Below are 13,274 nucleotides of genomic sequence, written 5' to 3'. Positions count from 1 at the left end.
TGAGGTCATTAAGGTCTGCTGACCAATTATTCTTATGTGTCCCTAGAACACGAATTTTCAATCGTGGCCCCTAGGTTGTGGATTGATCTGCCTATGCGTGTTAGATTGACTCCTAGCCTTGACATTTTTAAATCACGACTCAAAACTCACTTTTATTCATTGGCTTTTAAACCAGCCTGAGAGTTTATATTCTGCATTTTAATCTTCTAGTTTGTCACTTGTTTAACTTGTGTTTTGGACTCGTGTTTATAATTTGTCTGAAATTATGTCAGTGTCCAGCACTTTGGCTAACCTTGGTTGTTTTAAATGTGCTTTACAAATAAAATGGTATTGTATTGTATATATTTAACTGAAATTAAATTTATTATATATATATATATATATATATATATATATATATATATATAGTTTTGGTAATTTTGCTTTTTAAATATGTCTATATAGTACGCATTCATTTTTATTGATTAGGGTTTTTTTTATGTTTTGTAACAAACAAAAAAAATGTTGCTTTGGCAACCAGCTAATGTGACATAAGTTGAATTATTTAAATATATATATAAAATTAAACTTATGTCATATTAGCTGGTGGCCAAAGAAACATTGCTCATTTTTGTTACAAAACATTAAAAAAAAACCTAAACAATAAAAATGAATGTGTACTATATAGACATATTTAAAAAGCAAAATTACCAAAACTTTTACTAAAATTAAAACATAAAAATAAATTTTAATTAAATTAAACATATTAGGCAAGGCAAGACAAGTTTATTTATATAGCACATTTCATACACAATGGTAATTCAAAGTGCTTTACATAAAAGAAAGTAAAATACTCATGAAGAATAATAATAACAAGAATAAAACAAGCAATTTTAAAACTTTTAAAATAATTAAAAAATTAACTTATTTAAAATGAATTTAAAACAGAAAATGATTTTACATTAAAAAAGCACAGTGAAAATATAGTGCAATCAGTTTGGACATTGCACAGTGCTCATTCAATAAATGCACAGATAAACAAATGTGACCAGTGTGTTAGCACATCTGATCTCTTCTGGATGCTGATTCCAACTTTGGGCGGCATATTAACTAAAGGCGGACTCCCCTTGTTTTGTGTGAACCCTTGGTATTTCTAACTGACTCGATCCTAGTGATCTGAGTGGTCTGTTAGGTTTATATTCAGTGAACATATCTGCAATATATTTCGGTCCTAGGTCATTGAGTGATTTATAGACCAATGTAAATGTAACTGGAAGCCAGTGTAAGGACCTGAGGACTGGTGTGATATGCTCAGATTTTCTGGTTCTAGTCAGAATCCTGGCAGCAGCGTTCTGGATGAGCTGCAGCTGTCTAATGGTCTTTTTGGTAAGGCCGGTGAGGAGCCCATTACAATAGTCCACCCTGCTGGTGATAAAGGCATGAACAAGTTCATCCAAGTCTTTTATTAACTAAAATTATAATAGTAAATCAGTGATACTAATATGAGAGTGGCTTTTCATAAGGTCTCGATCTGGGTCACGGCACCAGCTGTCTCTGGCTCAAAACTCGCTGTTTCCTCTTTCTCAGGGGATGGAGGAAATGATGTCAGCATGATCCAGGAAGCAGACTGTGGCGTGGGAGTGGAGGGCAAAGTAAGAGCTACCACTTTCAAGAGCAGCAGTCCTGTCAAACACACTGTCGCCTGCTTCCGGAAGCTTCCGTCCATCTGCGCACGCTGCGTCAAACACACAGATTCTCACATTTCTTACATTACATGACACTGATGTAACTCATGTAAAATCACTTCACACATTTACACACCACAACTTCCCACAACTGAGCCAAAATCAACATTCACTCTGGTTAGTTCCTGAAACTTATTAATGTTATTTTAAATAATACAGTTTTGTTTGTTTTTATAATCTTTCTTCAAACAGTAATAACTTTCTCAGCCTCCGAAACAACTTAAATTGATAATCAGTATTTAAATTTGTTTTATTTCATTTAAGCAGTAAGGCAGATGAGGCCACACTACATTCTGATTAATCAAGAACCGTCCATCTCAATATCAGAAATATGCATGTGTTCAACTAATCATTTGTTTAATATTAATGTATTCCACTAATTTATCTGACATTTTTTATTAAAAATGTTTTATTAAAAATTTATATTAATTTATTTTATTTTATCTAGATGTTATTCTGTTTTATATAAATATTTCAGCTAGGGATAGTTTTTCATTAACCTAGCTGTATTTTATTTTATTTTATTTTTAATGTTAATTCTTTAATTATTATACATAATAGGTTCTAGATATTTTGATTAATCAAAACCAGAACCGTCCATCTTCACAGCAGAAATATTAATGTGTTTAACTATTTTATCAGCAGTTTTTATTATTATTATTATTTGTTTACATTTGTATTGTATTTCGTTTTATTTGATCTAATTTTATTTGACATTAATAGTAGGGATATGATTTTTTTTTATTTCAACTTTTTATAATTTTTTAATAAAATATTTTATATTACATTTTATTTAATTCCTAAACTGTCACCCCGTCCCGAATACGGGATGCCTAGGTTTACTTCACTATATTACAATCAAATCTAATCTAATCTTGACAAACTATATATCGTTGGAAAGGTCTAAGACTCCCAAATATATAGTTCTGACCTTTGTTAAAAAAAAAGACTTCTTCATTGCCTTTTTCTCTATCACATTTTAGAAATCATCAGAAATTATATATCAACTGAAAACTTAAAATCTCAAAATGCATCCTTTAAAACCTATTTTAAAATCAGAAGTTGCATTACCATGTAAATGGTACATCAATACGTTGTTACAAAATGTTTTCAGTCATGAATTATAAAAATTTAGGTTTGTATCATGCACATTCAATTCTATCTTCAAAAACGTGAGTGACAGAGGAATAGAATAGTTTTTCATTTACATAGCTATACTGACCAAAGATTTTCTTCAGTGACTCTACATTGTTTATTTCAGGATGGTCTGATTTCAGGAAACCATTCTGAGGTTGAAGTCCAGTTTAGAAACACATTTTAGACATCAGACGTTTTATGAGTCTAAATGTACCTAAAATACTACATAGCAGAGCTTGACCCAGTTGTGGTGTGCCAAGCGAGGTTTCCAGGTCATCAAAATGAGACGTTATGGGATGGTTAATTGATATTGAGTCATTCATGACTAACTCAGCTTAAGCATTGATTGACTTGACGTGGTTACATTACGTGGGGCGTTGTTTTTGCTTCACTCACTCACTCCTGAACTTCCCAGTGATCTGAACGTGCTTAATATAGGCCGGCTTAATCTAGAAAACATTGTTGCTCGTGGTCCAGAAGCTGCGTGTGAGTTCTCTGAGCTGTTTGTGTATTTATCTGTGTCTGCAGGAAGGGAAGCAGGCGTCTCTGGCTGCAGATTTCTCCATCACTCAGTTTAAGCACTTGGGCAGACTGCTCATGGTCCACGGCAGAAACAGCTACAAACGCTCCGCTGCGCTCAGCCAGTTTGTCATCCACCGGAGTCTCTGCATCAGCACCATGCAGGTAGCGTCTGCTGCGGTGATTATCCACGGCTAGCCCATCAATCACAGCAGCTGCACATAAACACACTGCAGCGATGAGGGCTTCATCTTTAAAAAAACAGAACGACATGTTTCAGGCAAAACTGTACTGCATTTACCCTGCAATATATAACACATTCATATTAGTATATTGCTGCACTGTATTATATATTCATTTGCTGTAGGTGTTTTAAAGCTTGTGAATAAACAAACATTATTACTATTACATCACTAACAAATGATTTTTGCACACAGTAGCATAGTTTATTGGATGTATTCCACTGTTATACCATGATATTTTATTTGATTATTTTTTTTAATTGTTTTAATGAATTGTATTTAATTAAAATTATATGTAATATGCACAATAATAATATTACCGTATATGCAATATTTATTTATATCATCGTATTTGTAATTTTTTATATGACACAAAATACCGTAATATTTGTGTACCATGGTAATTAATTCCATGTTTTGTTTTGTTAGACATGATTCTATGGCAATACTGATTTATTTATCTGTTTATTTATAATTACATATCATATCCATTATAATATATTTTCTATATACTGTAATTTTTGTGTGCAGTGGTATTTCTTTTTATTTTTTTTTTTATTTCTTGTTTTTTGTTTAGTTTTTTTTTTAGATTTTGCAACATATACACTACTTTTCAAAAGTTAAGGGTCAGTTCTTTTTTGTTTTTTGAAAGTAATTAATGCTTTTATTCAGCAAGGATGTGTTAAATTAATAAAAAAGTGGTAATATTGATAGAAAAGATTTCTGTTTTAAATAAACTTTATTCATCAAATAATCCTGAAAAAAAGCTTCACAAATTCCCCCAAATTATTGTAAATGGTAATACTTTTTTACAATATTACTGTTTTTTCTGTATTTTTGGTCAAATAAATGCAGCCAAACACATTAAAAATCACATTAAAAATAAATAAATAAACACATCAGAGTAGCAGAGTATTGCCATGTAATGGATGATTGATTTTAGACTGAGTAGAGCATGGCTTTGGTTGCCTGCTGTCTGATCTTTGTGCCGATGTTTCTACAGGCCGTGTTCTCCTCTGTCTTCTACTTTGCATCTGTTCCACTTTATCAAGGCTTCCTCATTATCGGGTGAGTGTGCAAGAGCTGATGACTTATTTGCACTCGTTAAAATCTCTCTGGCATTTCAGCCATGTGTTTCAGACAGCTCTGACATTTGAGGATCGCTGAGGGTTTTGTTCCATTGAGAGTCACGGCCACTGAGCTCGAAGAAGAGCTCCAGAAACATCTGACGGACATCAAAAGACTCTTTGTGATGTCTGAAGCGAACAAGGGGTTAAAGCAGACAGGCTTGGGTCTGGTCTAATTCAGGGAAAATGATGAAATTCTTCATCAAACAACTTCACCCACACGAGTACAGATATCAGTCTAGATCTATCACTTTGACTTTCTCTACATATCAAATATATGTGGGTACAAGCCAGCAAAATGTCTAAAAATGTATTACATTTACAATGCATTTGACTTTTATTCACTGTTAAATGTCAGAGCTTAGTGATTTTTTAATGAATGCTCTTTGGAACTTTCTATTCATCAAAGAATCCTGAAAAAAGTATATTTATATATGTACAAGCAGCACAACTGTTTTCAACATTGGTGATAACAAGGAATGTTTCCATTATTTGAAACTTTATAATAATCATATTTATTCAGGAATAACATCATTCTAAATGTTATTGTAAATTGTAATATTTTACATTTTTACTGTTTTTATTGTGTTTTTGATATTGCATAAATGCAGCCTATTATATATATGAACAATTGATAATAACTGTGGAACACACTACACTTTATATTTATATACACATACACTTATTTATCTAACACACATACTTAGTATACACTTAAATTTTGCACATAATATACCTGTACATACATAACTGCATTTTGTAATATACCTGCCTACAATTGTCAATTTGTATATTGTCACTCCTTATCTACTTATTTGTATTTTTTGTCTTTTTTATTCTTTTATTATGTGTTTTATGTTCTGTCGCTGTCATTCCGTTGTACTGCGGAGCTTCTATCACGATAACAAATTCCTTGTATGTGTGAACATACCTGGCAATAAAGCTCATTCTGATTCTTCTGATATATATATATATATATATATATATATATATATATATATATATATATATATATATATATATATATAAAAATAAAATAACTTCTTTTTTTGTGCCTCACAGATACTCCACTATCTACACCATGTTCCCAGTTTTCTCTCTGGTTTTGGATAAAGATGTCAAGTCTGAGGTGGCCATGTTATATCCTGAACTTTACAAAGATCTTCTAAAGGTATCTTTGACCCTGGCAGTGTCAAATTAAGAACCGAAGACCATTTAGTTAATGAATCTCGATTTTAAATATTAACAATTAAATTTTTTTCAGGGACGGCCTCTCTCATTCAAAACCTTTTTAATATGGGTCTTGATCAGTATCTACCAAGGTAAGCAAATTCTCTGGTTATGTTACCCTTTGGTGCAACGCATGAACTCTGCAGCATGCTTCACTCAGTGGGCAGTAGTGTGGAAATTGAGAAGAGCGGTTATGTCTAGTGTAACTGTGATTGTAACATCCATTCAGAGGCTTGTTAAGAAAACGGCAGCATTGTGCGAATGTGAATGTTGTTTTATCCAAACAAACCCACGCACGTGTTTTCGCTCGCCCGCGCTGAATAGTTTATTTGTGTCTGTGTCTATAATAGCCCAGTAACACAAGGAGGTTTTCCACGAGTGCTGTTTGCGGCGCTCTAGCAGCCTCCACCCGCTGTCTTTGTGTGTAAATCCCTCAGCGTCACACCGCTGGTGTTTGCATTAGACTGCTCTGGGTATTTCCTCACTCCTTTGAGAGCTTGTTTTCAGAAGAGACGTCCTATATCCCTCATTACTCATCTGCTTTCACCCAAAAAATTCTGCTCTTTGTGTTTTGGCTTCGGTTCCCAGTCTATAGCATGCTTGCATTTGTGCTTTAAATAGAGCTGGAATTTCATGTATGTATCAGTCACGTTTTTCAGTCTCAGTGGTGTTTGTGTTCGAGCTCAAAGGTCACAATAACACTTCAGGACAGGAAGCGCTCAAAAAAAAAAAAGAAAAGGAAAACTAAATCCATGGAAGTGTTCTTCCTTTTCCTGAGATGGCAGATATAACAATCTCAGGGAATTTCTGCGCTCTCATAAAGTGAATCCTCTGTTTTGAGGCAAATGTTTTCTTTTCATCTTGACCTCTGTTATATATCTGCAGCTAAAAATGAATGGACAAAAGTTCTTTATTTAACTTGAAAGAACTTGTTAAGTTGTGTAGACAATTGTTTTAATGCTCATCTTGAAAATATTTAGTCCCAGAAGTTCCTCTTTATGAGAGCTTTTTTTAAATATATAAAATAGTACATAAAAAAAAAAAATTCTTTCTCATGGGCGCCATAGGCCTACATATGATCATTACACTTCATGCTGTAACCAAAAGCCTTTAACTGAGCAAATATGACTGTCTAACATAATAGTTATGGCATGCCAGCACACTGCTGCAGGTCTCTTGTTCATCTTCAGAGATGCTGGTGGTGATTTCTGTGTGTTGGTCTGACGTCTCTTCAGGTAGCATCATCATGTACGGGGCTCTGCTGCTGTTCGAGTCGGAGTTTGTGCACATCGTGGCGATCTCGTTCACGTCTCTGATCCTGACGGAGCTGCTGATGGTGGCGCTGACCGTGCAGACGTGGCACTGGCTGATGATCGTAGCCGAACTCCTCAGTCTGGCCTGCTACATCGCATCCCTCGTCTTCTTACACGAGTTCATCGGTCAGTATGCATTACACTGACACACGGCTCCCAAATTACATTATTTTAAATGTGTTTTTATTAAAAGATTTTAGTAATGTTATATTTATAAAGTAAAGATTATATAAATTAATTGATTATTTATTTATAGTTTAAGGCAAGACACTACAGGCAAAATATTTTTTTTCATGCATTGGTTAGTTTTGGGCTGTTTGGCTTTTCATAACATGTTTTTTCAGACTAGTGGAAAGAAAACATGCAAAATAGACTTGTGTGTTTATTTCATTGAACTTTATCTATGTGTGTTTTTATATTTTAATTACAAAACATATCATCCTGTCCTTGTTCTTGTCATTTTAATGGTTTCATCTATGCTTTCTGCTCAAGGTTTTGCTACTGTTTACATCCTATTATTGTCATTAAATCCTGTTGCTATTGAACGGTTTTGACGTCAGAATTTCGGACATGTGCAGGTACAGAATGTGGCCATTGGTGTTTACTCCAAGAGATTTGAGTGTGAATCTCTTAAGTCAGCATTCCAGCACGGCTGTGGCTGTTTCTCTCTCGTACGCTGTGTTTGCAGCCGAGAGCGGCCCAAGGCGCTGCGGAGGGAAATACCACAATCCTGCTCTCATTTCCTGCTGCGCTGATGCTACCCTGGCCAAGGTCTCTGTGTTTATCAGAGCGCTTCTCCATTTCAAGAGTTGCACACTTTCTTACGAGGAAAAGCAATTGAGGATTCGCATATTTCTGTTATTTTAATTTTAATTCAGCAGTTTTTATAACAGCGCAGCTTCTCTGCTAACAAGCTGCTGCTTGTTTCAACAAGTCTCACTGTTTTTGTTTGCACATTTAGCTTTTGAGGTGATACTCAAACACACAATCATTAATGCATTTCTGAAGAGGCAACCTTGTGGCTTAGTTTTAATATTGATATTCAATATAATATAATAATATTTGGTTATTTAAATTGTTTTAGTTTAATAAAGTTTAATTTGTAGTATTAAGTGTAATATTATCTGTTATATTTTTTTGCACTTTTTATAAAATAATGAATATAAAAATTGTGTTTTTAAAATATAGCAGTATGCAAAATAGTATTATAATTGGTTAGTTTAATTGTTTAACAGTTTTGTTTTTTCTTTTTAGTTTTTGTTTTATTGGTATTGTATAATATAAACTGAGCTACCTAATCGTTTTAGACTGCAACAAAATTATTTTGGTTGGCTGTTTTTTTACTCTCAAAATATAATACAATACCAGAGTCTGCGCAGTAGCGATTCATTTTGGGCCAGAGTCTGCACAGTAGAGATTCATTTGGGGCCAGAGTTGGCGAAGTAGAGATTCGTTTGGGGCCAGAGTCTGCGAAGTAGAGATTCGTTTGGGGCCAGAGTCTGCGAAGTAGAGATTCGTTTGGGGCCAGAGTCTGCGAAGTAGAGATTCATTTGGATGTAGCCAGAGTCTGTGAAGTAGAGATTCATTTGGATGGAGCCAGAGTCTGCGATGTAGAGATTCATTTGGATGTAGCCAGAGTCTGCGAAGTAGAGATTCATTTGGATGGAGCCAGAGTCTGTGAAGTAGAGATTCGTTTGGGGCCAGAGTCTGCGAAGTAGAGATTCATTTGGGGCCAGAGTCTGCGCAGTAGAGATTTGTTTGAAGCAAGAGTCTGCGAAGTAGAGATTCATTTGGAGCCAGAGTCTGCGAAGTAGAGATTCATTTGGAGCCAGAGTCTACGAAGTAGAGATTCATTTGGATGGAGCCAGAGTCTGCGAAGTAGAGATTCATTTAGGGCCAGAGTCTGCGAAGTAGAGATTCATTTGGATGGAGCCAGAGTCGGCGAAGTAGAGATTCATTTGGGGCCAGAGTCTAAGAAGTAGAGATTCATTTGGAGCCAGAGTCTGTGAAGTAGAGATTCATTTGGAGCCAGAGTCTGCGAAGTAGAGATTCATTTGGGGCCAGAGTCTGCGAAGTAGAGATTCATTTGGAGCCAGAGTCTGCGAAGTAGAGATTCATTTGGAGCCAGAGTCTGCGAAGTAGAGATTAATTTGGAGCCAGAGTCTGCGAAGTAGAGATTCATTTGGGGCCAGAGTCTGTGAAGTAGAGATTCATTTGGATGGGGCCGGAGCCTGCGAAATAGAGATTCATTTGGATGGAGCCAGAGTCTGCGATGTAGAGATTCATTTGGATGTAGCCAGAGTCTGCGAAGTAGAGATTCATTTGGATGGAGCCAGAGTCTGTGAAGTAGAGATTCATTTGGATGGAGCCAGAGTCTGCGAAGTAGAGATTCATTTGGAGCCAGAGTCGGCGAAGTAGAGATTCATTTGGAGCCAGAGTCTACGAAGTAGAGATTCATTTGGATGGAGCCAGAGTCTGCGAAGTAGAGATTCATTTGGGGCCAGAGTCTTTCGAAGTAGAGATTCATTTGGATGGAGCCAGAGTCGGCGAAGTAGAGATTCATTTGGGGCCAGAGTCTAAGAAGTAGAGATTCATTTGGAGCCAGAGTCTGTGAAGTAGAGATTCATTTGGAGCCAGAGTCTGCGAAGTAGAGATTCATTTGGAGCCAGAGTCTGCGAAGTAGAGATTAATTTGGAGCCAGAGTCTGCGAAGTAGAGATTCATTTGGGGCCAGAGTCTGCGAAGTAGAGATTCATTTGGAGCCAGAGTCTGCGAAGTAGAGATTCATTTGGAGCCAGAGTCTGCGAAGTAGAGATTAATTTGGAGCCAGAGTCTGCGAAGTAGAGATTCATTTGGGGCCAGAGTCTGTGAAGTAGAGATTCATTTGGATGGGGCCGGAGCCTGCGAAATAGAGATTCATTTGGGGCCAGAGTCTGTGAAGTAGAGATTCGTTTGGAGCCAGAGTCTGCGAAGTAGAGATTCGTTTGGATCCAGAGTCTGCGAAGTAGAGATTCATTTGGGGCCAGAGTCTGTGAAGTAGAGATTCATTTGGATGGGGCCGGAGTCTGCGAAGTAGAGATTCATTTGGGGCCAGAGTCTGTGAAGTAGAGATTAATTTGGGGCCAGAGTCTATGAAGTAGAGATTCGTTTGGGGCCAGAGTCTGCGCAGTAGAGGTTCATTTAGGGCCAGAGTCTGCGAAGTAGAGATTCGTTTGGGGCCAGAGTCTGCGAAGTAGAGATTTGTTTGGATGTAGCCAGAGTCTGCGAAGTAGAGATTCATTTGGATGGAGCCAGAGTCTGCGAAGTAGAGATTCATTGGGGGCCAGAGTCTGTGAAGTAGAGATTCGTTTGGGGCCAGAGTCTGTGCAGTAGAGATTCGTTTGGGGTCAGAGTCTGCGAAGTAGAGATTCATTTGGGGCCAGAGTCTGCGCAGTAGAGATTCGTTTGAGGTAAGAGTCTGCGAAGTAGAGATTCATTTGGATGGAGCCAGAGTCGGCGAAGTAGAGATTCATTTGGAGCCAGAGTCTGCGAAGTAGAGATTCATTTGGGGCCAGAGTCTGCGAAGTAGAGATTCGTTTGGAGCAAGAGTCTGCGAAGTAGAGATTAATTTGGATGGAGCCAGAGTCGGCGAAGTAGAGATTCATTTGGAGCCAGAGTCTGCGAAGTAGAGATTCATTTGGGGCCAGAGTCTGCGAAGTAGAGATTCGTTTGGAGCAAGAGTCTGCGAAGTAGAGATGCGTTTGAGGCCAGAGTCTGTGAAGTAGAGATTCATTTGGATGGGGCCGGAGTCTGCGAAGTAGAGATTCATTTGGGGCCAGAGTCTGTGAAGTAGAGATTCGTTTGGGGCCAGAGTCTGTGAAGTAGAGATTCGTTTGGGGCCAGAGTCTGTGAAGTAGAGATTCGTTTGGGGCCAGAGTCTGCGCAGTAGAGATTCGTTTGGGGCCAGAGTCTGCGCAGTAGAGATTCGTTTGGAGTCAGAGTCTGCGAAGTAGAGGTTCATTTAGGGCCAGAGTCTGTGAAGTAGAGATTCGTTTGGGGCCAGAGTCTGCAAAGTAGAGATTAATTTGAGGCCAGAGTCTGTGCAGTAGAGATTCGTTTGGAGTCAGAGTCTGCGAAGTATGGATTTGTTTGGTGTCAGAGTCTGCGAAGTAAAGATATGTTTGGAGCCAGAGTTTGCACAGTAGTGTTGTGAGATGAAGCTGAGGTATCAAACTCCCGCAGACCCAATCAACCATAACGACACACCCCGTTTATATAGCATCAAATTACTAGCTAAAATCAAAACAGTTACTATCACAAAACAAACAATTGAACATATATCAGCGTGATAACAACTACCTCAAATTACCATCATCTTTTTAAAATTGTATTGAAAGTGTAATTTGTTTTATTTAATTTGACTCATTAATTAAGTCTCATTTGTTTGCATGGAGATGGTGGTGTTTATGACCTGTACTGCAGCCAGCCATCAGGGGGCGATCAAAGAGCCCGCAGCTTCACTTTTCAGGACGAGTGAGGCACACCCGGTTGAGATAATGATGTCCAATTCGGGCTCACGTTCACAGAGCACAAACAAGTGTTCTTTCAGTAGTGTTGATGAGGCTTGTGTGGCACTTGACCACATTTAACACAGACTGGTCACCAGCCACCTCACACTGTGACACAGCTTTCCAGCAATTGCACAATGTCCAACACATTTCAGCATTTGATCTGAGTCCCTGCTTGTACTGACCTGACTGTGGTCTGAGAGCATTTCACAAACGTTGTCTTGGTGACGTTCCCTGCATTTCGGGGAATAATGGTTTAAAAAAAGTGCCAAAGGCTTATTCAGCAGGGATTTTCAATTTCATGAGCAAGAATAGAACCAAAGCCTTGATGGGAAAGACTTTTACGTGAGCATGTGATTCAGACATGAAACATGAAACAGACCAGACTTTTGGATGTCGCTAATGCCACAAAATCAACATTGATTATAATCAGATATGTTTCCTGAACAGCAAATCATCATATTAGAATGATTTCTGAGGGATCATGTGACACTGAAGAGTGGAGTTGCTGAAAATTCAGCTTTGCATCACAGGAATAAATTACACTACACAAAATCTCCTCCCTAACTCCTGGAAATTGTGTTAAGCCAGCCAATCATATTAGAGCTTGCCATCATGAACCTCTTTGGCAGTTTTGTGTGTGGCAGTGTTGATTTCGTTAACGAAGACGACAACGAAAAATATTTGTTAACAAGCATTATTTCGTTGATGAGTTAAAACTAATATCTGATGACGAAATAATGACAATTTATGCCGCGTCTTCATTAACTAGACGAGACGAGACGGGACTATAATGTTCTTTGAGGAATATCGGACATATAAAAAATACATCCTATAGGCTATTGTCCTTCAAAATATGCGTCCCTGTCATTGGATTGCAATCGGATAAAGGGCGTTTGCATATCTAGTCTCACTATGGCAGCTGCAGTGGATGGATATGCTACAAAAACGCGAACTAACGATCTGAAACAATGGCCTCAGCACCTGAAAGGGTAGGGATAAGGTGACCTGATGTCCCGTTTTTCCCAGGAGTCACAATTCGTTGTCGATTAACTGAAGGCGGGATAGGCGGAATCGTGCTGATAGAAGTGCTCTCTCTCGCTCAATCTACACTACTTTAATTCAGTCTTAAGTCACTGTGGTATAGTTTTAGCAATAGCCAAAAAAACATTGAAGGGGTCAAAATTATAGATTTTTCTTTTATGCCAAAAATCATTTGGATATTTAGTAAAGATCATGTTCCATGAAGATATTTTGTAAATTTCCTACCGTAAATATCTGAAAACTTAATTTTTGATTGGTAATATTCATTGCAACTTCAAAGGCAATAGCCGTGTTTCCATCCAAAATCATTGTATCCGAAAAAATGAGTTTAATTTGTATCTCTATTGTATTTATCTTATTGTGCTTCCTTTTAAAAATTATATATAATTATA

General features: G+C 37.2%; 1 protein-coding gene across 1 annotated transcript in view; it reads left to right on the top strand.

The window, feature by feature from the left end:
- LOC132129309 (probable phospholipid-transporting ATPase IIA) overlaps positions 1–13,274 on the top strand; it is a 52,222-nt gene that overhangs the window by 38,353 nt on the left and 595 nt on the right. Inside the window, exons 22-27 of the mRNA XM_059540851.1 lie at positions 1,567–1,631; positions 3,390–3,545; positions 4,626–4,690; positions 5,812–5,920; positions 6,014–6,071; positions 7,215–7,418. Coding sequence (XP_059396834.1) covers positions 1,567–1,631; positions 3,390–3,545; positions 4,626–4,690; positions 5,812–5,920; positions 6,014–6,071; positions 7,215–7,418 — 657 coding nt within the window. The remainder of the gene's footprint in view (positions 1–1,566; positions 1,632–3,389; positions 3,546–4,625; positions 4,691–5,811; positions 5,921–6,013; positions 6,072–7,214; positions 7,419–13,274) is intronic.

The sequence above is a fragment of the Carassius carassius genome, chromosome 46, assembly GCF_963082965.1.
Source record: "Carassius carassius chromosome 46, fCarCar2.1, whole genome shotgun sequence".
NCBI classification, from domain to species: Eukaryota; Metazoa; Chordata; class Actinopteri; order Cypriniformes; family Cyprinidae; genus Carassius; species Carassius carassius.
The sequence above is the reverse complement of the archived record's forward strand: the minus strand, read 5'-3'. Positions and strand labels throughout refer to the sequence as shown.